The sequence below is a fragment of the Rhipicephalus microplus genome, chromosome X (genome assembly GCF_043290135.1).
Source record: "Rhipicephalus microplus isolate Deutch F79 chromosome X, USDA_Rmic, whole genome shotgun sequence".
Lineage (NCBI taxonomy): Eukaryota > Metazoa > Arthropoda > Arachnida > Ixodida > Ixodidae > Rhipicephalus > Rhipicephalus microplus.
In genome coordinates, this window is record NC_134710.1 from 506,881,365 (window position 1) to 506,908,906 (window position 27,542).

Sequence of the window (27,542 nt, forward strand, 5' to 3'; positions counted from 1 at the left end):
TGAACAAAACCATCATCACCTAGTATTCTTCATCTTCACCGTTATAGTGGGGATGACCCTTAAGTCGGTTCTGTGCCTCAGAGGTAACTGTTTTGGCCGCGTCTTCCAGGCCTAATAAAGGCGTGTAAAGGACTACATCGCAAGTGGTGGAGGTTGCTCCTCAATTTCCCATGCCTGCTCGCCCGCTTTATCTCCTGGAGCTTCACTCGGGTCACCGTTTCATTTCATTTCATTTCATTTATTTACTCTCAAGGCACTGGGCATTACAGAGAGGAGTGGGACAACAAATATCAATAAGAAGTAAAATAAAACAGCAGGATTATAATAAATAATTTAATGCACTTCCAGAAATGATTGATTTGAACGCGTTGGCGTCTGTGATTGAAGCGATCGATGCGGGAAGGTGGTTCCAGTCGGTACTTGTTCTAGGGATTAAAGATTTGAACTGCTGGTTCGTATGGCACAAGGGTTCGTCCTGCGGCTACGTGTCCACCAACAGGCCGCAGGACGAACCCTCAGGCACTTTTCCCTTTACCCTCCGGCTACGACGGCCGCAGCTACTCACTCTTGGATCGTCAGTGAACCCTCTCGCGAGCCCCCGCTATTTGCTGGACTCCGAAATGAGGACGTGGACGACTGGCTACACCAATATGACATAGTGAGCGCAGCGAACCGTTGGGACGCTCCACACAAGCTCTGCCACCTCTCCTTTTATCTTACTGGCGTGGCGAAGACTTGGTTTTTTAACCACCAGATTGACTTTCCCAACTGGAGCGTCTTCAAAGGACATCTGCGACAAGGCTTCGTTACTGCGCCAGTTCGAGCCAGTCTGGCAAGGAGAACATTTGAAGGTCGCAAACAACAAGTAGGCGAGTCTTATACCTCGTATATTGAGGATATTCTTTCTCTCAGTCTACGCGTCAACAACTCCATGTCCGAGACAAACAAAGTATGCCATCTGCTCAAAGGCATAGGACCTGTCGCCTTCAATTCTTTGGTCGTAAAGGACCCAAGTCCCGTTGCTGAAATTGTAGCTATGTGCCAGCGCCTGGGTGAACTCGAACTCGCAGGGCCGCAGCTGGACAGCTCTCCTGCAGCCATCCCGGCTCGTTACGAGCCGTGATCCGCAGCCGACCGTGCCGACCCCTCGTTACGAGTCGTGATCCGCAGCATGATACGAAAGGAACTGCAGTCGTTCGGGTTTACAGCGCGTCAGTTTCCATCTGACACCCCCAGTACAAATTTACGGGACGTCGTCAAATAGGAGTTGGCGGCTATGACTGGTAATGCGTACACAAACCCTCACGTCTCTAAAGCCCCACTGACTTACGCGCAAGTCGCCTCAGTTACTCCACTCTTTGTTCCACCAATACCGCCGCCGACAACGCCAGCCCATCTGGCGTCCCTGGAGCCCAGCACCGAAAACCTGCCATAATATGCTCCCCCGGCGCCAGCACACCAGGATTCCATAGCCTAGCCCAAACAACCAACCCTACTCTCAATCATGGCGCCAGACGAGACCTACTTGCTACTATTGCGGATATCGTGGACACATCGCACGTGTCTGTCGCAAGCGTCAGCGAGACAAGCGTCGTGGGTTTGACACTTACGAACGGAATGACTATGCCACAGCAAGCACTTTCCAGCCCCGTCCTTACGCTACGCTTCACGGTCGCTCTTCGTCGCCATCAATAACTCCTGAAATGGCTCTTCGCTACCGTGGTGCCAGGCATTGCTCGCCGTCCCCTCTTCGTCTCTCTGCGTCGCCACTTCGACCAGCCTCATAGTTCACCGACCGTCGCTGGGAAAACTAAATTACGCAGCTTCGGGGGCAAAAGCTGCATTTAGCAAAGTAAAAAAAAATCCGCCAAGACATCCTCATAATATGATATCTGTTTCGGTGGAAGCCATAGAAGTGGAAGCATTAATAGACCCTGGTGCTAGTTTCCCGGTCATTCACAGAGATTTGTGTGCGTGTCTCCGCAAAGTTACTACGCCCTACGATGGACCTACTTTGCTCGCTGCACAAGAGGACGCCATCCGACCTTCCGCCATGTGCACTGTTCGTGCCTACAATGATATACTTCTCCATTATGTGCGCTTTGCAGTGCTTAGTTCGTGTACTCAACAGCTAATATTAGAATAGGACTTTCTTTCAATGGCGTCCGCGTCCATCTGATGCCGGCAACGCATCCTACACATGAACGACACCGCCTATTCGCTTCACGCAGATCACGCACCACTTCGTTTTTATGCTGCAGAAGACACTGAGCTACCTCCACACAGTCAGCGAATTGCGACTCTTGCGATGTGCTCATACAACCCTCCGTACGCTGTGTCACCAGAAGAATAGCGTTCGCATCACGACAAATACATTTTGACGATGCCTTCGCATTCGTTTGCTCAGCAAACCCGACGCCGGAAAAAATTCTGGTTCCGAAAGGCTCAACGTTGGCTTGTGTCGCTACACTGGAGCCTTTCTCTGTGGTAAGTTTTGAAGACGCTTCTCCTGAAGATCTCCCTGTTGCACCTTCCCCACCCTCCTCCACCCTCAAAACCACCATCAATTCTCACCTGACCTCTTCGCAGACCCAACAACTGTTTACTTTGCTGACTAAGAACGAAGCTTTATTTGGCGTCAATATACCCATATTGGCACAGACGTGCGTCACCACGCATCACATTGAGACTGAGGATACGTCTATCGTACGTCGTCGGCCATATCGCGTATCCGTAGCTGAGTGGAAGTTTATTTAGAAAAACGTTGACGAAATGTTGAGAAGGAACATAAACGACCCTCTGCTAGCTCTTGGTCATCACCTGTCGTCTTAGCTCGAAAAAAAAGACGGTTTTGTGCACTTTTGTACATTACCGTTGCTAAACAAGATCACGCCCAAGGATGTATACCCTATTCCACGTATAGATGACGCCTTGGATTCGCTACAAAGAGCTCATTACTTTTCGATTCTCGATCTACGTTCTGGATCCTGGCAGATACCGATGCATGAGGATGATAAAGAAAAGACGGCATTTTCGACACCAGGCGGACTTTATGAGTTCAATGTAATGCCCTATGGCCTGTGCAACGAACCCGCAACATTCGAACGCATGATTGACTCCACTTTGCGTGGCCTGAAGTGGGAAACTTGCCTGTGCTATTCGGACGACATCATTGCTTTCTCGTCAACCTTCTCTCAACACTTACACCGTTTAGACGAAGTCCTCATGTGCCTGGCCTTCAGCTGAACACAAAAAAGTGCCGTTTTCCCAGCAAGACAAATAAGGTCTTAGGACACATTGTGAGTATGAATGGCATTCGTCCTGATCCCGATAAAATATCGGCCGTTCTTCATTTTTCTTGTCCTATATAGACCAAGGATTTACGCAGTCTCCTCAGCCTGGCTTCATACTTCCGCCGATTCATACGAAACTTTGGCTCGAGAGCGACATCTTTGCACAAATTACTCGGTTCCGGTGTTCGCTTTGAGTCGTCTCCTGCCGGCGAATCAGCGTCAAGTCATCTGAAAAACTCCCTCACATCTGAAACCAGTACTTAATCATTTCGATGAAACTGCACCCACACTCCTGCATACTGACGTTAGCGGTCACAGAGTCGGAAGTATTCTACTGCAGCACAATGAATCATCTCGTGAAAGGGTCGTTGCGTATACAAGCCACGTCCTGACCAATACCGTGAATAATTACACCATTACTGAACGGGATTGTTGAGCTGTCGCGTAGTCGGTTCAGAAATTTCGACCTTAACTACATGGCCGCCATTTTACCACAGTTAGAGACCATCATGTCTTATGTTGGCTTTCAACGCTCGAGAATTTGTCAGGACGCCTTGGTCGATGGATTATACGCCTTCAAGAATACGACTTTACTATTACCTACAAGTGCGGCAAAAAGCACTATGACGCAGATGCGCTTTCTCGCTGCCCGATTCCTACGGCGCCGTCCACTGCTTCCTCTACTAATTTCAGCGAGGAACGCTTGGATAGTCCTTCCACATCTGTTTTATTCTTAGCAGCCATTAACAAGATCCCTCCGGACGACCACGGCTTAATTATAGCGTATCAACTTGCTGATGCTTACTGTAGATGCCTCATAAATCACCTTTAGGGAAAATCGTGACTGCCTAATGCCCGCCTTCGGCGACAGCTCAGGCATGTCAAGCTCGATAACCGCGTTATTTACAATCACATCTATCATCCGGGTGGTCAACGCTGGGTGCTCGTTCTGCCTGGCTCTCCTCGAGCCGATATTCTTAAGGCCTACCACGACGACCTGACTGTTGGTCATTTTTTTTCCAGACAACGTACGTTCGCATTAAACGTCATTTCTACTGGCCAGAGATGTTCGCCAGCGTAGCAAAGTATGTCGCCTCCTGCAACCTTTGTCAACGCCGAAAGCTTCCGACATCACCTCAATACGGAGAGCTGCAACCACTTCCCTGTCAATCGGCACCATTTGAAGTTGTTGTCATCGATCTATATGGTACCCTTCCCACGACTCCCAGTGGCCGTCGATGGATAGTTACAGCTTCGACCACTTGACACGTTACGCTGAAACGTCCTGCGTGAATTCGGCCTCCGCTTCTGACGTGGCTACATTTATGCTTGAAGCCTTGATCTTGCATCATGGTGCTCCTCGTGTCATTTTTAGTGACAGTGGAAAAGCTTTTCCTTCCCAAATTGTCGAGGAAATGTCCGGCACCAGCCACAACACAACCTCCAGCTATCATCCCCAAACCATTGGGCTCACTGAGCGCTTTCATCTCACCGTGTCCGACATAATGCATAATGCATAGTACATTGAGCCATACCACACAAACTGGGATGCGATTTTTGCCGTTCGTAACATTCGCTTATAATACCGCCGTACAACACAGAACTGGCTACTCGCCGTTCTACCTTGTCTATGGCCAGTTGCCATCTTCCTTTCTGGACGTCTCGTTCTTTACAGCCCCGGTTACACCATCTGCATCCTCCTGTAAACAATGTGTCCCACCTCCATCCCTGTCACCAGCTCACCAGACTTCACACATAGGAGAGACAAGCCCGTAAAAATCTGCATGACGCATTGCACACCACGGTGACCTTCCACCCCGGCGGCAAGTGCTACTGCGGACACCAGTTCGCACTCCTGGCTTGTGCGACAAATTTCAGTTTCGGTTCCTCAGCCCATACACAGTCTTAGAGCAGACCTCGCCCGTTAATTATGGCGTTGATCCTCTGATTGCTCGAAGGGACCGGCGCTGTCGTAGAACCAAGATAGTGCATGTCTCGCGTATGAAGGCATTTCGCAAGGCGTTCTCCGCATCTATAAGTTGCGGCCAAGATGGCTGCTCTCATGCGTAGGGAAGTAGTGCGGGCATTTAAAGCACGCTTCTTCATCACCTGTACTAAACCATCCTCATCTAGTGTTCTTCATCTTCATTGTTAGTGGGGATGACGCTTGAGTCACTTCTGTGCCTCAGAAGTAACTGTTTTGGCCACGTATTCTAGGCCTCATAAAGACGTGTAAAAGACCGTCACAATATATATATATATATATATATATATATATATATATATATATATATATATATATATATATATATATATATATATATATAGTCCAGTAGATCCTCCATGAGCGGTCACAACGTGGTTTATTTCGACGTTTCGGCCTAGAGTCTGGCGTTCATCAGGATTCCTGATGAAGGCCAGACCTGATGATGAAGGCCAGATGAATCCTGATGAAGGCCAGACACTAGGCCGAAACGTCGAAATAAACCACGTTGTGACCACTCACGGATGATCTACTGGACTATATGCAGCGCTACGGCCACTCCACCACCATGCCTGCCTATATATATATATATATATATATATATATATATATATATATATATATATATATATATATATTAAAAAGAAGGTGTCCTTGGATCCAGTGGAAAAATACCAAGAAGCGGAAGACGGGCAAGACGAAAACTTTTTATTTTTCCTACGTTTCAGCCGGGGACCTGCCTTCATCAGGGAAAACCTGATGAAAACCTTCATCGGGGTTTTCCCTGATGAAGGCCGGTCCCCGGCTGAAACGTAGGAAAAATAAAAAGTTTTCGTTTTGCCCGTCCTCCACTTCTTGGTATATATATACATACATACATACATATATATATATATATATATATATATATATATATATATATATATATATATATATATATATATATATATATATATATATATATATATATATATATATATATATATATATATATATACGGGGAAGGATTCACTAGCCTTCCTTTTCTGCGGATTGAACATTGCCTTTCCGGCCATGATCGTCTGCGTGCGCGCTAATCTCGTTAGCGAACAAGGAGGAGAGAGGACGCTCGATCGCCACGCTATTGTAGCAACGATCAGCATGTGCCTTGTGCCCCCACTGCAGGCGGGAGTTTCCACGGACTCCGCTCTCAACAAGAAAAAACGGTGCGAAGAGTGTACCTGGAGCGGCCGCGTTCTCTTATACCAGCGTTTTGTAGAGTTACGTGGGATCGGATCTGATTCAGTTCGCTGCCAGCTTCACTTCATACAACATTGTCGCTACCACATTCATTGCTTCACCTTTTCGGTGAAACTGATTTCATGCATTCATCCTTGCCACAGTGATGACGTCCACCTGACGACACGCCCAGGAGGATACATAGCCACCAACAATGGTTTTTCAGACACAGGTAGTTATCCAGTGACTTTGTACGTTTTGCAGATTTGGTGCTGTTTGTGATGGGTTCCGAAAGAAATGTCCCCGGAAGAAATGTGCCCAGAATAAATGTCTCCACAAAACAAATGTGCCTGGTAAATATGCACACATTTGCGTTGTCGTAAAAAACGTCCTCGCAGCATGGACACCACCGAACGTTGTGCCTTCCAATCACCAGTTCTTTTTTTCTCAAAGAAAAAAAGTTGTGCGCCAAGATTTGAGTTTACTGAAAGATTCTCGATGAAGCACCAAAATGGCACATGAACTGTCTCGACTAATCTGTTTAGGTGTAATATCAGGTCCAATATCACACACAATGCGTATTTCAGATAAACGCAATTTAGCTATGCACGCGCGTGAAAAAGACATAACGGGCGTGGCAGTTCAGCGCCCATGCATCCGGAGGCAGCAGCTTGGCCGCATCAGCAATCTGCAGTTATGTGTATGCTTTCGGGAGCTCAATCGATACTTGCCCTGTGTTTGGCATAACGATACATATTTGCGGAATGGAGATAGTGAAATTGAACTGAGGAGGCAAACATTTGTGCCTGGGTGGTTATACGTAAACACAAAAAGGTACTGCCCTGGGTTTCTGGTGCCATTGTGGTAAACTAATGGACGCAAAGGCGTTTTCATTACGGAGAAGTCCTCAAGCGATGGACTGTACCACTTAAGCAATGACTACAACCACCTTGCAGATAATTATGCTATTAATATCGCGAACCAGGCAGTAAATGAAAGACACCGAACTTGTCTTAGAAGAAAAACCCACCACCATTGCCACAGACTACCAGCAACCTTAATAAGGAGGAGAAAATGCCGCATAGGCAGCGAGCAAAGCCTGAAACACTGCACTCACGTGCAGCGAAACAAGATATGCCCACCGGATTGTTTCAGCGTAAAGGACCTTGTTATTCCGGCACCTTGAACCTTCGCTTTGGGCGACCGTCCAGAGCACTTCCTGTGCTAGGGTACTGGCTCCGAAGCTACAAAAAAAAAGACTGTTTTTAATGGCCAGTACAGCGTGCTTGAAGCTATTATCAGAGAGCAGCATTTGGCTCAAGAAAGGAAACTTCTATCTCCCTGAAGGTCGTGGGGCATTCATTTTTCACAACACTTCGAAAATTTGCAAAGCGTCAAATAAGTTTTGCAGTTTATTTTTTTCTGGGTTACCTTATTTTCACCTGGGGCCCTTTTTTCCTAGACAGCCATGCCAGAGGGGCCGTTTTTTCCGAGGAAGTTTATTCATAGGACGTATCTTTTGGGTGGCTATATTACGGGGACGTTTTTAAAGACTATCATCATATTTCATCATCATATTTTATTTCCTTAAAGACCCCACAAGGCGGTATTACATAAAGGGTGGATGTACAGGATATAAAAAACATTTGTCACATAAGGGGTTGGTATACAGGATATAAAACGTTTGCTACATTCAAAGTATGAAATATTGCTACATAGGTGTGGGTATATATATACATTGCCATAAAGTTTCACTGACAGAGATGAGTTGTTAGATTTTTAGCGAAAGTTGATGGGCAGGTGATTGTGACGACGTGGTTTGGGAGGTCGTTACAGACCTTCACAGCACGCGGAAAGAAGGATGCGGAGAAGGTAGCAGTCCTAGTGCGGTAACGGGAGACTTGGAGGGGGTGGCTGGTGCGGTGCGAAATGTACGTCGGAGAGATGACGTATGGAGGATGGTTGAGGGGCGAATGAAACAGCTTATGAAACAGGGAAAGAGTGGCTATGCGGCGTCGAAGGGCAAGTGGCTGCAATCCAGATTGGGCTTTTAAGGATGAAACACTGATGTCATAAGAATATGACGAATGTATGAATCGGACTGAGCGATTTTGAATTGATTCAAGGTCATTGATTAGGTAAATTGGAGGTGGATTCCATATAGCAGAGGCGTATTCCAGTTTTGGCCTGATGAGGGATGTGTATGCGAGAAGTTTTACGTGTTGAGGTGCGCAACGCAGATGACGTTTCACGAATCCCAATATTTTGTTTGCAGATGAGATAATGTTTGTGACATGCGTATTCCAAGTTAGACCGGCGGACAGTGTGACACCTAGATATTTGAAACACTGTACTATTTCTAGTGGGGCGTTAGTGATTTGGTATGGGGATAGGAAAGGATTTTTGCGGCGAGTGAATGAGACAACCTTACACTTGTTGGGGTTAAGTTTGAGAAGCGAATTGTCACACCATTCTTGAATGTTGTTCAGATCGTGTTGTAGGGTTAGTTGATCGGAAGCATTAGTTATTGTATGGTAGATCACGCAATTGTCGGCGAACATGCGGATTTTGCAAGACACAGTTAGTGGTAGGTCATTAATGTAGATTAGAAATAGCAAGGGGCCAAGGACGCACCCTTGCGGTACTCCTGACGTTACTTCGAAAGTTTCAGAGGATTCATTATTTACGTGCACGAATTGAGAACGATTAGCTAAAAAAGATTTAATCCATGTTAACACGTTAGGGTCAAAATTTAGCCCGGATAACTTCTGTATTAGTTTGTTGTGTGGAATTGTATCAAATTCTTTTGCGTAGTCAAGGAAAATGGCGTCAGTCTGAAAGTTGGTGTCAAGATTTGTATGTATGTTGTGAAGAAAGAGTGCTAATTGTGTTTCACAAGAAAGTTCCTTGCGGAAGCCATTTTGACAGGTGTGAAAGAAACTATTGGAATCGAGGAAGTTGATAACATGAGAATATATGACATGTTCCATGATTTTGCATGGGATGCTTGTTAATGAAATGGGACGATAATTGAGTGGGGAGTTGCTGTCGCCTGCTTTGTAGACCGGAACGACCTCACCAATTTTCCAGTCATTCGGAAGGTCTTCGGTGCTGAGTGACTGTGAGAATATGAGGTGCAAGTATAGTACAATTGTATCGGTAATGTTCTTTAACAGTTTAGAATTAATTTCGTCAATGCCACATGACGAGGAAAGTTTAATGTTTTTTATTAGGGAAGAAATGCCGTCTGCGGAAAAGGCTAGCGCAGGCATGCTGGAACCTATCAGGGTGGTTGTGGGAACGGAAGGCATACTAGGTTCTCTGGTGAACATGGACGAGAATGCAATGTTAAAAATATGAGCACACTCGGCATTTGTGGTCACTTCACCGGATTCGTTAGTAAGGGAGATAGTGCGAGATGGTTTTGGATTGACGGTCTGCCAAAATTTTTTTACATTATCACTTAGCATGTGTGGTAGGTTTGTGTAAAAAAATGCGCGCTTGGCGTTGCGAATTGCTGTAAGATAGTCATTTTTGGCGGAGTAGTATTTATCTCATGCGCATGGCGTTCTTTTAGATTTTGCCTGGCGGAAAAGGCGTTTTTTTTGTTGCTTAGTCGGTTTAATGTTTTAGTATACCAGGGCTTTTGCTGCGTGGCACGAAATGCGGTCTTCGGAATAAATTTATTTTTTCAGTTCAATAGGTTTTTGTTTAAGAACTATCCAATTTTCATTGACGGATCGGCTACGGAAGTTGGCTTCAAAATCTGGGAAGAAGCTACTGAGTTCGTTGTTAATTTCTTGATAGTTACCTTTATCATATAAACATATTGTTTTGTTTAGCATTTCACGGCGCTTTGGGGAAAATGCGAAATCTGCATGGATAACTTTATGGTCGCTAATTTCATCGAGATAGGTAATCGACAATAAGCTAGAAGGATGGGTGGTTAGAATGAGATCAAGGATGTTTGCGGAATTGGCGGCAACACGTGTTGGCTCTGATACAAGTTGTGATAAGTTAAAGTTGAAACAAGCATCTAGAAATTCTCTCGAGTCTTTCTGGTTTTCTTGTGCGGTTGTTCCGGTTTGCCAGTTAATATTAGGAAGGTTAAAGTCACCAAACAGCAAAATATGGGCATTCGGGTGGGCTTTGGTGAGCGCATTTAGTATATCGTTAAATTTGTTTGCGAAGTCTGGATTTGCATTCGGTGGTCTGTAGCAGACACCAAGCAGTATTGTGTGGGGTGAAGCCCGGCAATGTAGCCATAAGATTTCTTTGTCAGATGCTATGTTGATTACGGAACATGATAATTCCGGGCCGACGGCGATCAGTACGCCTCCTCCGCGAGTGCATTCGTGATCTTTTCAGTATAAGTGAAAAATAGGAAGATCTGCAAGAACTTCAGTGTCCGTCACGTCATCGGTAAGCCACGTTTCCGTTAATACAACAAGATTGGCATTGGATGACTTCAGAAGGCTAGATACTTTTTCTCGTTTCGGTAGAAAGCTGCGTATGTTAGTAAAGATTACAGATAAGGAAAGATTGTTTTGTGCTAGATTTCGGGGGCGGTTCGTTACTTTCTTCGTTCGAGGGATTTGCTATGCGATTTCTTTTACAGTTTGTGAAGCATTGTCAAAAATGTAACGTTTTGAGCCCATATGAAGGGTTTTATAACGTATCTGAAACTTTGCTGATTTTGCTTTCACGAAATTAACTAAGTGTCGGCGAGCGGTTCGGACAGACTGGGAGAAGTCTTCGCCGATGCTGAAGTCGGTTTCTCTCAGCATGGGTGCATTTGTAAGTACGGCCTCTTTGGTTTTATGGAAGGTGAACTTTGCTATTATAGGGCGGTTGCGATTAGTGGCATGGCGTCCGAGGCGATGTGCGCGATCTATTTCTTTTGGGTCGATGACTACTTGGAGGTGTTCACGGCAGTGTCTGATAATAAGCCCTTCTGCTTTTGCATTTGTTTCGGCTGGGTTAGGATCGGGAAGGTTATCGAATATTAAGTTATTACGTCGTGAGCGGTTTTCTGCGTCGTCTAATTTATCCTCCAGTTTGGAGACCAAACGGTTCATTTCAGTTGCGCCCGTACGGATCCCTTCAAGATCTGCATGTAGAGGCGACAGGTTCTGGTAGTGGTTTTCTACTTCAGTCATGCGTTTACTTAGGTCAGTTATGGTTTGGTTGGTTGTCGATAGCTGGTTTTTAAGTTCTTGCACCTCAGTGAGAAGTGTAGCTTGCCCAGCGGAAATTTTTTGTAGTTCGGTGAGGATTTCTTGCATTTCTGGGCCAGGATTAGTCTCGACATCACCGGACAATAATAATAGTAGAGAGGAGGTGGTATGGGCGCACTCAAGGATGATTTCACAAAGGCACTGTGGGCTCGGCAGCTGCACCAAGTAGTAGTTACTTGTCTTTTTAGCAAATAGGCTATTGTACCCACTAACCTGCATGACCAGGGCGAAGTGTTAAGTGCGCTGCGACGTGGCACAGCTGCCTAGCCCACGAAGTGCTGCCGACGGGCGTTGCTCTTTTATAGCTGGGGGGAGCGATGATGTTGGCTGCGATGGTGCTGTCCAGGTTGAAGTGAGGGTGGGGGGTCCGGTAGTGTTGTTGCCAGCAGTGGTGCAGCCGCGATGATTGCGTATTGGCGAGCACCTGCCTCGCTTTCGCAAGGTGGCAGCGCCCCATTCCAAGAAAAATCCAACGAGGGATTCACCAGGGCGGGAAGCAGTAGGTGCAGGACAATTGCCAGGGATACCTGCATGACCAGGGCGAAGTGGTAAGTGTGCTGCGACGTGGCACAGCTGCCTTGCCCACGAAGTGCTGCAGACGGGCGTCTCTTTTATAGCTGGTAGGAGCGATGATGTTAGCTGCGATGGTGCTGTCCAGGTTGAAGTGAGGGTTGGGGGGTCCGGTAGTGTTGTTGCCAGCAGTGGTGCAGCCGCGATGATTGCGTATTGGCGAGCACCTGCCTCGCTTTCGCAAGGTGGCAGCGTCCCATTCCAAGAAAAATCCAACGAGGGATTCACCAGGGCGGGAAGCAGAAGGTGCAGGACCAATGCCAGGGATACCTGCATGACCAGGGCGAAGTGGTAAGTGCGCTGCGACGTGGCACAGCTGCCTAGCCCACCTGGCACAGCTGCCTAGCCCACCTATAGTATTCCTTGGGGACGTTCGACACGAAACTTTTGATCTGTCCGTCTGCACACGTGTCTGTTTGTCCGCGCTAACGTTATCCTAAACGGCACTCAAAAGTAAGTCAAATGGCCGACCCTATCCACAGTGCCCACCGATATTGCTCAAGTTTCAGCGTTCTTACTTGTGTGATTGTCAGTTCAAAAGCAATAGTTGTGCACGTCTGCGGCACCATAACAACACGTCGACATTTTATATCTGTGGCTGTATACCAAAGAAGGCACACATAAGAAAGTCTGGAATTCTAAGAACCGTAGCGTTTATCACGCTGCACTGACAGTGCGACGCGATGCTCAAAAAGGCAAGTATTTCCAACGCTTTGCTAAGACGACACGGTGGTGGCAGCTGCCCATCTCTTTGCGTTCTACGTTTTATCGCCTCCGAGACAGGCACACAGCTTTCTCCGTGGGCACGCACGCCTTCCTTCGTTTTCGAAGATAAATGCCATATGGCTCTCGTGTCTAACTTGCCTCGATGCGCTCGTTCGCCTTTGCTACACGGATCGAGACACTCTAACGCAGTGCTTTCAGAATGCAATTCACCTATTTTCTCGTGCAGAACCCCGGATAAATGTTTTGTTCAATCGATTCGATTGACATGTCGGGTTTAACGTCCCAAAACCACCATATGAATATGAGAAACGCCGAAGTGGAGGGCTCCGGAAATTTGGCCCACCTGGAGTTAATAAACGTGCACCCAAATTTGAGTACACGGGCTTACATCATTTCCACCTCCATTGAAAATGCAGCCGCTACAGCCGGCATTCGATCCCGCGACCTGCGGGTCAACAGCCGAGAATTTTAACCACTAGACCACCACGGCGGGGCACGTTATGTTCACTCTCTGCACACGCAAGACTATCGTCTTTACACGACATTTGCAATAAAACATGCAGATACGTGGTCATTTTTTCCTACTCCCGTTTGTCATACGTTATTCGCGTTCATGTGTACCCATAATTACGTTTCGTGTGTCATTTGTGCGTGCGAAAGGCGGGGCACATTTTGGTCTGCTTTCCATTCTTCGCGTGACCTTCCCATTTGTTGCTATCACGTTCATTGGTTCGCCTTCGCGGCAAAGCTGCGACGTTTTTGGCAATTTATTTGTAGCCATTTATTACTCCACCTAAACATTAGAGCATACTATATGCTATCAAACGTGTCACCAGTTTATGAAAGCGAAGTGCGACGACCCAACAGAGATACGAAATAAATATGGTAAATCTGATTGATTATTTCTCTCTCTCTCTCACACACACACACACGCACACACACACACACACAAGACACAATCCAGAAGATGCATAGAAAGTGATTCTATCCATTGACTAATTTTCTGCGGTCCTATCTGTTGAGTCTGTGTTTGAACTATTGTCTGTTGTTGGACGGGAATACTTGGTAGTCGTCCTTGCAGATTTCGACTTTAAATGGTACTCACACGCCTGAGAAACATATCACTTTATCTCACGCTTTGCGCTCCGCATGCGCTTACTGAGAAGCTACAGAACAGAAAAAACTTTGAGGCGTGTAGAGGCGACCACACTTAGTTGAAGAGCAGCTGTACATATTTAAACAAAAATGGCTAAGGTACTGGTGAAACTTGTGCATAATTTTATTACCGCAAAAAAGAATGGTTCAAGCAGCAGTCACAAGTACTATGTTCTGCATAAAAGATGCACGACATCACGCACCAGCGCTCCTTTTTTTTCTAAGTAAAGTGATCGGAGGTGTTACAAAGGACCCGCGATGATATGAGCAAATAGCAAAATGTTCACCGACCCGGAAGGAAAAACGCCTCTTTTGTGAATATCTCGCCACGTGCGTTTATTGCTTCATTTTGATGTCTTTGGGATGCGAACAGAGGAACTTAAAACACCCATTTCGCTCCTCTACTGAAGTTGGTTAAGCGGGGCGTCAAGGTGTCTGCTTCGTTGTGCCGTCGTTTTGCAGCCTAGCCAACCGCGTCTCGGCAAACGCGCTTGCCAAAAACGCGACATCTACGCAGTTCTTAGCACTAGGGAGTTTTATAATAGCGCACTGCGAGCCCTTCTGGTGCGGTTGCTGCCACTGCGTATGCGTCATACACGAGCCGCCATTCGCATTCGGGTCCCGCTCGCAGAAAATCCGAAATAGCATGTGGCGACCGCGGCCCGCGAAGTGCTGTTGCTGAAGCTATGTGTAGTGTCCGTGCACTGTAAACAGAAATGAGCCAAGATGGGAGTAAATTACTTGTCCTTTAGGACATTCTCTGATAGGCGTTTTATAAACACCATCCGGAGGGACTAAAAACTTCACTCCCCATCAGTTGGGGGTTTTCGCGTGGTGCCAGGGGGTTTTTATTTACATCAATCGGGGAACTTTTTCAGGTCAGTGTGGAAGCACATTTTTACATCAACTAAGAAAAAAATTACGTCAGCAGCCGTATCATGCGCAAGCATAACTTTAATTGAATTACCTTCGAAGCACACAATAGTGATTACAGTACACAAACATGCACACAACGTTCACGTAATGATACAACAGTCACCACAGATTGCCAGCCGCGCTGCTCACCTGCGATTCTGTCACCGGGTATATATAGGCATCATATTCTGACCTACCATGTAGCTCTGAAGAGATCCTTTTTTGCTATTAACTAATCAATAAACACGCATGGTGTAGGTATCAAGATGCGGTCGCCTGATGTAAGCACATCAGCACACATGCCTTCGATAATAAGCCTGCCTAACATTCAGTAATTTTTGAACTATAGCGAAAGTGTTTTATCAGTTGGCGTTCTGTCGTACGGGCTTTATTTGCACTTGCAGTACTGTTTGTGAATCTGTAAACTGCAGTGACGCCCGAGTGGTCTTCAATGAACACATCAATGAGGCACATTCAGCACCTCCAGTGATGAACCGAGGTAGACCACCGTTACCGCGTTCGACGACTAGGCCTCACTCATGAGTACGGCATGGTGATTTGTTAAATGACAGCTAGCGATTACAAAATGCTTGCTGATGTGCAGTTTAGGGCTCGTTATTTTTCTCGTGCAGAGAAATAGGTGTCCGCTATCCACGCAGTCTAAGCTACGGAGTGGTAGACTTAGATGAACGAGATGGTTCGCAGTCGTGGTTCCTTATGCTCGTATGCATTGCATTGGCATGCATGCCGTACCTGTTTCTGTGTGTCTCCGCCTCGTTCGGCGCTTGCCTTCGAGTTATTCATTTGACAGCTGCGGTCACAATTCGCAGAAGACTGTTATTCATCCCAGCAGCCTTTATTTCTGTAAAACATATTCTTTGCCTCACCGGTAGTCGGTGCTAGCTCGTAGAGCTTGCCACGGCGGCTGGCGCGCAGCGCGAGCTCGCTACGATGCCGGCTTCATATTGTCACGGGGTCGTGATGTGGCCAAAGACAGGAGACTTCGTATTGGGATTTAACTGTTTATCTGGGCGAACCTGTGCCCAGTAAACGGAAAGTCCGATTACAGCAGCAGTCTTGCACAGATAGCAGTCTCGGACTGATAGCGGCGAACGGAGCGTCGGCCTTCGTTCAACAAATGACAAGCAGCGATACTCTTGCCGTCGAATGTTCTAGCGTTATCGCTGGCGGTGGCGTAGGTTCCAGAACAATCTGTACCGTTCGCACAGTGGGCGTGATCTTATCGAAATGATCTACTACAGTCCGGAACCTTCTCGAAAACTGCAGGCGCGGTTTGCGCTGAGAATCGTGTGGTGTTTTGGGACGATAACAAAAACTTGGGAAATGGAACACGGCATTGCCCCCCTCTGAAAAAAGGCATCGTCCCGATGCTTTAACTAAAGATGAAGGTACAACAATAATGCAAGAAAGTACAATGAATAAATTACGATGAAACAATAATACAAAAAAACACTGTTTCAGTTTGTTAACGCGCATGAAACGGCTTGCGGTGCGCGACATGAACGACTTAAGGTCGCGATTGGCGTCGTTGAGAGTTTGTGATGCCGTCGGCGGCAACCTCGTAATTAAGTGGGCCGAGACGTCGAACCAAGCTGAACGGTCCGAAGTACCGTCGCCGAAGCTTTTCACTTAGTCCACGTCGGCGTATCGGCGTCCACACCCAAACATGTTCACCGGGCTGGTATTCCACGAAGCGTCGTCGAAGGTTGTAACGGTGGCTGTTTGTCGTCTGTTGATTCTTGATACGGAGACGCGCAAGTTGTCGGGCTTCTTTGGCGCGTTGAAGGTACTCGCTCACATCAAGGCTTTCTTCGTCGGTGACGTTGGGTAACATGGCATCGAGCGTCGTTGCCGGGCTCCTTCCGTAGACCAATTTGTATGGAGATATCTGCATCGTCTCCTGCACCGCCGTGTTGTATGCGAAGGTCACATACGGAAGAATGGCGTCCCACGTCTTGTGTTCGACATCTACGTACATTGACGGCATGTCGGCGATCGTCTTGTTAAGCCACTCGGTGAGGCCGTTGGTCTGTGGGTGGTACGCTGTCGTCCGGCGGTGGTTTGTTTGGCTGTATGCCAAGTTCGCTTGAGTTAAGTCGGCAGTGAATGCCGTTCCTCTGTCGGTGATAAGGACCTCCGGGGCGCCATGACGTAGGACGATATTCTCGACGAAGAACTTAGCTACCTCGGATGCACTGCCTTTTGGCAGGGCTTTTGTCTCGGCATAGCGGGTGAGGTAGTCGGTAGCTACCACGATCCACTTATTTCCGAAAGCCGACGTCGGGAACGGCCCTAGTAGGTCCATACCAATCAGCTGGAAAGGTCGGCAAGGTGGATCAATTGGCTGCAGAAGTCCCGCTGGCCTTGTCGGCGGTGTCTTGCGTCGCTGACAGTCCCGGCATGTCCTCACATAACGAGTGACGTCGGTGGTAAGACGTGGCCAGTAGTGCCTTTCTTGTATCCTCGCGAGCGTGCGAGAAACACCAAGGTGCCCTGCCGTCGGATCGTCATGCAGGGCCTGCAGGAGTTCTGGTCGCAGAGCTGAAGGCACCACAAGGAGGTGGTACTTAGCTCGAAGCGGTGAAAAGTTTTTCTTTTGTAGAAGACCGTTTTGTAGGAAGAACGACGCAAGTGAGCGCTTGAATACCTTCGGGACTTCGGCGGGCCTGCCTTCGAGGTATTCTAATAGGGCCTTAAGTTCCGGGTCGGCCCGCTGTCGTTCAGCGAAGTCGTCTGTAGTTATCGTTCCCAAGAAGTAGTCGTCATCCAGGTAGTCGGGTAGTGGTTGGTCGACAGGTGCACGAGAGAGACAGTCGGCGTCGGAGTGTTTTTTGCCGGACTTGTAAATGACAGTAATGTCATAATCTTGAAGTCTCAGGCTCCATCGTGCGAGGCGACCTGAAGGGTCCTTCAAGGTGGCTAGCCAACACCCGGCGTGGTAACACCCGCCACAAGGCGTGGTAACACCAGCCAACACTCGCCGTTGCCAGTACCGACAGATGAGACTGCGTGGCTTCGCCATCGATGCACCACGTCCGCAGCCAGGGGAACGGCCACGTGACATCGCCGACTACCTGGCAGGAACTCAATGGACACCACGAAGTCCTTCCCGTTCGCCGTCGCCCAGCCGCCGCATGTCACCGCACCCCCGGCAGTACTCCGGTCCAACGCGGGGCCGGTCTCGTAGCCCGTATCCGGGAAACTAAGGGCAGCAACCGGTGGAGGTGCGGTTGCTGTGCGACGAACTACCGAAGATCCTCCGACGACGACGACGCCGCGACGGAGCTTTCCGAACACAACGCCAACAAGGCAAAGCCCTGACGGCGAAAGCTCACTTACCAGAGGTGGCCTGACGACGCAACATGGAAGCAGCGGAACAAGCCGACGCAGCCGTGACCCGACGCCACGCCCTAGTTGTAATGCGAGGCGGCGAACTAGCGACCTCGACGTTCTTATCGACGGCCACAGTGTGACCACTCTCGTCGATACTGGAGCTGACTATTCTGTCATCAGTGGGTCGTTCGCCGCGAAGTTAAAGAAAGTTAGGGCAGCTTGGAAAGGCCCTGAAATCCGCACACCTGGAGGTCATCTCGTAACGCCTGCAGGAATCTGCACAGCGAGAGTCACCATTAAAGGCCGTATTTATCCTACAGACTTCGTAGTCCTACAGCGTTGCTCGAGAGATGTGATCCTTGGCATGGACTTCTTATGCCTCCATGGTGCTGTCATCAACCTAAAAACAAAGTCGATAACGTTATCCACAGAAGAAGCACTACCGCCGCGCACGCCGTCAGGACACCATGCCTTGAATGTGCTGGAAGAACAAGTCACCATTCCGCCTCGCTCAAGCGTCATTATTTCAGTCGGCGCTCCTAAATCACCTGACTTGGAAGGCGTCGGTGAAGGCAGTCAGCATCTGTTGGTCAACCGAAATATTTGCGTCGCAAGAGGAATTGCAGAGCTGCGGGGAGGCAAAGTAACGGTTATGCTCACGAATTTCAGCAATGAGTACAAACATGTGAACAAAGGAACAACGGTCGCATACATCGAAGAAATCGTCGAAGCCACAAGTGCTTTCGCCCTCGCCGATTCTGCGGAACCTGCTCAGAGGAACCAAGCCCCTCCAATAGCTTTCGACGTCAATCCCAGACTTCCGAACGATAAGCAAGAACAGCTCAAGGCCCTGCTCCTGCAATACGAAGATTGCTTTTTGTCGTCATCGAAAATTCGGCAGACCCCAATCACAAAACATCGCATCATAACCGAAGAAAATGCCAGATCACTCCGTCAGAGTCCGTACAGGGTTTCGACGCGAGAACGTGAAGCCATGAAAAGACAAGTTGATGAAATGCTGCGGGATGACATTATCCAGCCGTCCAAGAACCCATGGGCATCCCCCGTGGTGTTAGTGAAGAAAAAGGATGGGACCCTACGTTTCTGCGTCGATTATCGCTGCTTGAACAAAAACTTTGGAAATGGCACGCGGCAATATTGACGGCATAGCGAGGCCTTCTTAACGCTTAGATGTTTCGGCTGGTGAAATACCGGTGACACTCGGACAAGCCACCATCGGCGGAGACGGGGCGAGCCAACACCCTCTAGACTAGCTAAGGCCTCTCCACTTCCTCCTCTACTTAGCGCCTACGTCACCACACTACGACGGAGCTGCTTCGCCGTCTCTCGACCCGCTTTCAGCAAGCTCCCCTTTCGAAGCAACCCGTCTCCATTGCTCCGCCCCGCTCCGACCGGTTTTGTGGTATTTGCGCTACTGCGCACGGACAGAAGAAAACAAGCCGGAGTGCCGAATTTCGGGAAATCCTCTGTAGCGTTTTTCTTTAAAATTTGACCTCAAAATTAATTCGTTATTGCGTGAAACACGTGCGTATCAGGAAACGTAGTCTTTTGGAACGTTAAAATTGAGTTTTACGCCACGTTTTGTTTCTATTTTTGATAGTTTAGCGCAATGCTGAAGAGGGTGAAGGCATCCGCAGGACCATAAACATCAGTGGACACGCGGTTCATGTGGCGTTTGGCTGATTTTTCGATCTATTGCGTTGTAAAACTGTGTTTGTGTGTTTTTGTGCTCTGTGCATCGGCGAGAGTGTTGGTATATTGCCTTAATAACGATGGCATGAGTGCGTCCAACCAAGAGTGTGTGCGTCGAGTGGGCAAGCTGTGATAACGCCTGGGCATTGCTGTGTACCGCGGTGCCGCGGGAACTATCACGGTGGAGAATCTGTGCGTGTGTTTACGTTCCCCTCGGACCTTACAAGAAGAACTCAGTGGATTAAGGCTATTCAACGTGTGGACTTCACACAAGAAAAGCGATCAGTGGTAAGGCTAGCTTTCCTATTAAGTGCCGTTTTCTACACTTCCTGTGCATTGAATAACACCACGGAGATTGATGTGAGAGATAACGAGGACGCCCACTCTAGATTAAAAAGAATGCGTGGCAAATATGAGGGAGTGACCTTGTATAGATGACCTTCGGCACCACGGGTTTCTTGAGAAATATTCGAAGTGTCCATTACTTTGCTGCCATGAAGATGAGCTACTGCTTCTTAACCTAAAATACTACGTTATTCTGTCTTTTTTATTATCCTAGGTCTGCGAGCGCCACTTCAGACCATCCGACATGGTAAACACAACAAGCTATATGGATACAAAGACAGGCAGAGTAATTGAAGCAAAGCTGAGGCTTACCCATCTTCGACCTGACACAGTTCAAAGCATATTGCGGAACTGTCCAGCTTATCTTTCCACCACAGCCGCAACCACAACTCAAGAGGCCCCACATGAAAAGAAAGCTCGTCGAAAAGCAGCTTTACTGCAAGAAGCCGTCAACCTGTCCATCGAGACGCACCTCAAGGAAGAGCGAAATAAAAGAATTGACACTTTTCAGGCACTCTTGAACTGCCTTCCACATATCAAGGTTTCAAATTCTGGACAGTTTTTACGCAGCATGACTGTGTATTCTTGCTCAACCTGACTTTTGATGGTGCCCCAGCTGTGAGAAAATCAGTGAAAATCACAGAGGACCTCTCTTTCACGCTGTTTTTTTAAGACGTCGAGGTCACCAAACTTGATGGCATCGACATTCCCAAAACTTTGAATGACATTCGGTGCTTGACGCGTCTTCTGGATGATGTTGAGGGATTTGATGAGACACCTACCTTGAAGTCCGAGGACAAGACCAGTGGCATGCTAAAGCTCGTGGTGTCGCTCCTTGAGGACGCAATGAATCAAGAAATGCAAGACGAGGAGCGACGCGATGCTTGCACATTCTTTAGGGAACAAGTCATGCTCCTTTTAAGCAAGTCACCCCGCTACTCTTCAGACTTGCTAGTATTTTCGAGCCTCCTATTTACCATCTCTCTTCACGCCTATAGATAGTTGAGGAACTACGGAGGTCTCACACTGCCGCATGAGTCAACAATCAGACGTGTACGCAATTCTCGTGTTGTGAATCCGGCAGCTGAACAACAGGATGTTTCATTCTTGCTGTATGCGAAGAAACTCGTGACTGCAATAAAGGATCATGAAAAAACTGTGGTACTCATGATGGATGAAATCCATATACAACCGTATTTGGATTACGAAGGTGGCACAATCGTCGGCGTTGCCAGTAACACTTCGAATGCAGCCAAGACAGCACAAGTATTTATGATGCAAAGCCTTCTTTCAGCTCAAAAAGTTTTGTTTATATTTTGCCAGTTGATAAAATCAACGCTGATCAGCTTCACACTGTCCTCCGGAGCATCATAAGTCAGCTTGAAAAAGTTGGTCTTTGCGTCATTGCTGTTATCGCGGATAACATTTCTATATATCGCAGAACAATTTCTCTTTTTGGAAATTCATCAAAAGTCAGCAGCTCCTACCCGCACCCATCAGATCCGACACGTTCTCTTTTTTTGTTGTTGATCCCGTTCACCTGTTAAAATGTGTTCATAACAATTGGATTAATCAAAACAACAGTGGCAAATGCATGTTTTTTTCTTCTCTTCTGGATCTGCATGGCAGCCCGAAAATTCTCACAGCATCTTTCAAGACCCTCCGGGATCTTCACTCAAAGGAACAAGATCAACTTGTGAAGGCTACTCCAATGCTCTCAATAAAAGCTCTCAATCCTTCCAACATGGAGAGGCAGAATGTTAAACTTGCCCTGAAAGTGTTTAATCCATCCACGACAGCTGCTTTAAAAACATATGACCAGCGCTATGACTTGCAGCACGCACCTGAAACTGCAGAGTTCATAAGGATTGTAGAAACGTGGTGGAAGATTATCAATGTTAATTCTCCCAACAAAGGACGACGGCTTCGCGATGTGCTGCAGACTCTCATCACGCAAACATTGTGCCCACAAGTGGAATTCCTTCGAAGCATCATGCAGTGGCTTGACGTGTGGGAACAATTGAATTTCAATAACGGAATTCTCACACGGGAGACCCACAGTGCTTTTCAACTCACTACAGAGACATTGATCAAGCTTGTCGCATATTGCCTCGAAGACCTTGAATTTGACTATGTACTCCTGTACAAGTTCCAGACAGACTGTTTGGGGGAAAGATTTGACAACTTTCCGGGTCTCAATACCATGTCTCCATTAGGCAGATATATGAATCCGAACGCAAGCTTCGTCTACAGAGTGCCCTGAAGTTGCCAGAGATGGATGCGGAAACGCCTCCAATCAAATTTGATGAGGCCATTTTGCAGAAATTCAAAATCAAAGTAAATGCTAAGGACATAGAAATGAAGGCCCCTAATCTTCCTGCCATAACATACGTCGCAGGCTATTGTGCCCATGCGGCACTTAAGAAGCTGTCATGCACTGCGTGCAGAACAAACTTAGTGGATGAAGAGGACATCGTGTTGGAAAACGCAGAAGTATTAGAGAGCATAAGTCGTGGAGGACTTAAGTTTCCCCAACCTGCAGTAGTGAATGCTGTTATGACCGCCGAAATAGTGTTGGACAAACTACGAAGTAACAAGTATTCTACTGTCTTTCATGCACTCTCCAATCGAAAGAAAGCCCTTTTTTCTCTAACGTGCAACCTCTTGATGGAGGGCAGCCATTTGGAGGAGGTTCATAGCGGTCACAGCCCAGGATTAGTGCTACAACACCTACTTAGTGCTGCAACCAACATTCTGCTGAAAAACTATTGTAAACTTAAAAAACCATCAACTTGTCCAAAAAAAGTGGCCGAAAAGCGGAAGCTGAGCACCTTAAAACCTTGACGGTTCGGTACTTTCACTTGTCGTTAAAACGTCACGTGCACTTGACCATTTATATATTTTAATAAACATTTTTGTTACAACCAACATAGTTCATTTGTGTATTGTTGAGTGAAGTAAATATATAGATTATGAAGAGTCTGGCTTTGGTTGCCGTAAAACAAATAGAAAAGACGCATACGATTCTAAAAGACTGTTCATTCTACAATATATATATATATATATATATATATATATATATATATATATATATATATATATATATATATATATATATATATATATATATATATATATATATATATATATATATATATATATATATATATATATATATATATATATATTTATTTATTTATTTATTTATTTATTTATTTATTTATTTATATAAGCCACCGCACAAAAACGAGCGGCGCAAGCAATGCGTCTATCTGAAAACGCGTCCTCCACGCCCGTCGTAGTGTGGTGACGTCACCGAGGAGTGGAGCGGCCTTAGCTAGTCTAGAGGATGTTGGGCGAGCGCGTCGCCGACAAACTATCACAACTATTCCCGGTCAGCCTGCCGTGGTCGAGCAAAGCCTACTTCGGACCGCTTCGAAGTTTTACGACGAAACTCCAAAAGCAATCACCGACAATCGTAACAGCTTACTTTTGCTGCCTTTAAACTATTCTTCAAAATTTTCGTAACTCGGCCCTTTGAAGCGTGGAATTCGTGACGTTTCGTGGAGGAATCGGACTGATGTCCAGTGTGCTTCAATGATGCAAAATATATTGAAATGTTCAGAGTAAATACCAACTGGTCGTTGCAATTTTTCGCTACACTTTTAATTTCGTTGCCTGTCCAAAGATGCTCAGATGGTCAGCCCCAGAATGCACAGGTGTTTCAAACTGATGTGCAAACGTATGCCCGTACATTCGCACAAACACACTCTTTTAAAAAAAAGGAGCGAGAATGAAGAAACGGGCTCCGTTCCTCCTTCGGCGCAGCGACTTCCTCCCTTTCGGGCGCTTTACCCGTCGCGCCCTCTCGCGGCAAGGACCAAACGAGAAACGTTCCTCCTTCAGTGTTCAAGTTTCTCCTCAATCACGGGGGCTTGCGCGCGCGCATGCGCACGCTGAGCCTAGCCGGCCACGGCCAGTCGCGAACGATTGCTTTTACCTAAGATTGATGCAAGCAATGCGGGAGTGACGTTTTTTTTTGTTTTATTGGTGTAGAGTAAGAGCCTCTCTTTTTTTATCGCCAGGCACTCGCACGATGTTCCGCACACTTCCGTGTGTCTCTCATGTTGTTTCATACTGCCCATTTGTCACGAATACAAGGACCTCTGCTTCCCAAGCACTCTTGCTTTAGAGATTACCTTAGACTATATACAAATTATGAATTGTTTCGGTGTCGACATACTTAATAAGCCCACGCATTTTTAGTTTCGCACGGCACCGACAGCACTCATGATTTCAACGAGGTGCATAAAACACCATCACACTTAATTTTTGCAACATTCCAGGAAACCTGTTACCACTGTATAGTCCATGCGTGAAAGCACGATCATACACAAATGATAGAGTTATACGTGCCGCTACTGCCATATGGATTTTCTTTGCAGTTTACCCCCATTCAAATACGACCGCCGTGGCCGGAAGTCGAACCTCCGTCCTCCAGCATAGTCACACGACACTCAATAAGACTATGCTACCATGGCAGGTGAAAGCACAAAGGGAAACAGGCTGCGAAGTTTCACCGAGCGTTCATTCGCCAGAATGGTTGACAACCATCAGAAACGTTTTAAACATCATCATAACTACACTTTTGTGAAAAGTAAACTAATGAATTCTGTCAGTTAAACCATATTCTCAATTGCATGCGTTTTGAACTGCCCATGCAAGCACTGAGAGGCAAGACGGAATTATGCACACGTGCAGTATGCCTTTCTCGTCCATGATGCTCCTTTGTCGTGAGAAACTCAACACAAAATGTACTTCTAGTAACAGCTGTGCACAGCAGGTAAGTACTAACACTCATTCACCTTTGTGAAAACAGTATTCCAAATCCAGAGTAATAGTAATCACCACAGCCGCAGCGCTAACAACAAAATTGTGGCACGCACTATGACTGCAAGTTGACACGCGAGGCAAATCGCGAGAAACATCTGAAGCAGAAAAGTATCTAGACACAGCATGATATAATGTTACAGTAAATTTGCGCACTGCAGCGCTAGTTCCTCCACTCAAGTAATAGAGCTGCCGCGACGCCAACAGCCACTGACATCACTCACGAAAGAATACCGTCAGATGTGAGGTCATCGCTTATTTTTCTCGCAAGGCCCTCGTTGTAACGTATGTATACACTGCTAGGATGGTCGTTACCGCATCAAAACATTATAATTGAAGGGCTAGTGGTGTACTGTATCCATGCCTAACGGTCACACTTGTGGTAACCACGTAAAAAGAATATAAGCAAACGTTAACACGTAACAACTAAACGAGGTCGACGCGACCACAGAACACCTACCATGACGGAGACTAAGCCTGGTTTGCATTCGGCGCCCTCTCCGAGTAACAAGTGGAAGAATAAAACAAGACGTGACCTCCAAAATGGCTAGCGCGCGGCAAGCGTTTGCGTTCTCGGAGGCTTCAAGAAAAAAAATAATTGTGGCAGTGGCGCCGCAAACGGAATGCCGTGGGCATTCCACGCGCGGTTTGGGTAATCGTCTTCGTAAAAACCAGATAAGATCTACTAATTACCCCGTTCATTATTGTACAACTGTTAGTAAAGTTTCATGTGTCTAAGCATCATGTACAACATATTTACATGTGCGCATGTTCTGGTATTGCTAGAAAGCAAAAAAAGTGGACAAAAACTTACCTGTAACCTGTGCCACTATTCAGTCGAAATTCATTGCTATATAAGCATTTGCGTTTTCGTAGTAGGGTGTGAGTAAGCACGTCGAAGTGTAACAAACCTGAGACCATTGAACATGTGTTTATTGATTTTAAGAATGCTATTTTCTTTTGGGACATTTTACAGAGGACTTTAAAAAAAGATTTACCTCTTACTCCATATGGAACTCGTTTTTTGCCTTGTGATAGTTCTGTGCAAAATTTGTATGTTATATTTTTACTTGATCTTCATTCGGTTTGGCGTAGTATGCTATCGTACAGACACTGTGATGTGAGAGTTCTATCCGTTAATGAGTGTTTCGTGGAAGCAGTTATAAAAGTGCGAGATGTGTATAAGACTACCGACTGTGTTGAAGATGTAATATCTTTGTTTGACGCGTTATCACGCATGAAACACGTGTGATAGTGATTGTCATATTAGCTTGACCTATACTCAAGAAGGCAATAAAGAAAAAAAAGTAAGCACGTCGAAGTGTGTGCCACTGTGGATAATGGTTTATTATGCTCTTGTTCACTGAGTTTACCCTATATGTGTCCTTGTGTACTATGTGTCCTTGTGTGCATGTGTAGCTATATGTATTGCATCAGCTTATATTAGGCGTCCGGTGTCAGTGAGTAATCCTGAATGAATGGAGCCGTGAATTATCTGCAAGGGAGCCGTGAAAGTGGGTATGACAACGTACGTCACCGCAGGCAACCTTTTTTTTTTAGTATCGTTCAGTTCCCTCCAGATGGCGTCAGCTACCACCTACTTCACGACTAGGGCGCTCTCACACCTCCAGCTACTTATATAACGTTGAACATCTACCTATCAAAGCTGCACTACTGAGTTGGAATGGTTTCGCTGTGATCGAGTCTACGGTTCGGAAGCACATCTCGTGACCTGCGGCCCCGTAAACGCATGGATAACGTCTCTATACTATGTGAATCTGCGAGAAATAAATACAGCAAGCCTAGCATGCACTCTTCGGGTGAGGACTGCTGTATCCGTGTCTTTCAGAGTGAACGTCGCCTCACTGGCTGAACAAAACCTACTTGCTCCGTCGTTCTCTTTCGCGATGTTTTCATCACTACAGGTTCGTCGGCTTGTTTTTATAGTCATTCCGTTCGATATCAAGCTTGGCGGTACCGTTATTTGTAACTTTCAGTGCCGTGTTCTGCTTATCAGTCGAGAATCGATGCATTCGCTAAGCCTACTCGCTTCGCTAACCTGGGGTCAGCCATGTTGGTTTTCATAGGGAGGAACACGTTTCTCCGTGGGTGAGGGAGCAACGTTTCTCTATTTAAAGACGA

The 27,542-nt window shown here is 46.7% G+C and overlaps 1 protein-coding gene and 1 pseudogene across 1 annotated transcript in view; one reads left to right on the plus strand and one right to left on the minus strand.

Moving 5' to 3' along the window:
• LOC119161661 (uncharacterized) overlaps positions 1-12,321 on the minus strand; it is a 36,181-nt gene extending 23,860 nt beyond the window's left edge. The window contains exon 1 of the mRNA XM_037414219.2: positions 11,946-12,321. Within this exon, the coding sequence (XP_037270116.2) occupies positions 11,946-12,189 (244 nt within the window). The 5' untranslated portion in view covers positions 12,190-12,321. The remainder of the gene's footprint in view (positions 1-11,945) is intronic.
• A 43-nt stretch (positions 12,322-12,364) lies between these two features.
• LOC142775565 (uncharacterized) lies at positions 12,365-23,438 on the plus strand (annotated as a pseudogene).
• The last annotated feature ends 4,104 nt before the right edge of the window (positions 23,439-27,542 follow it).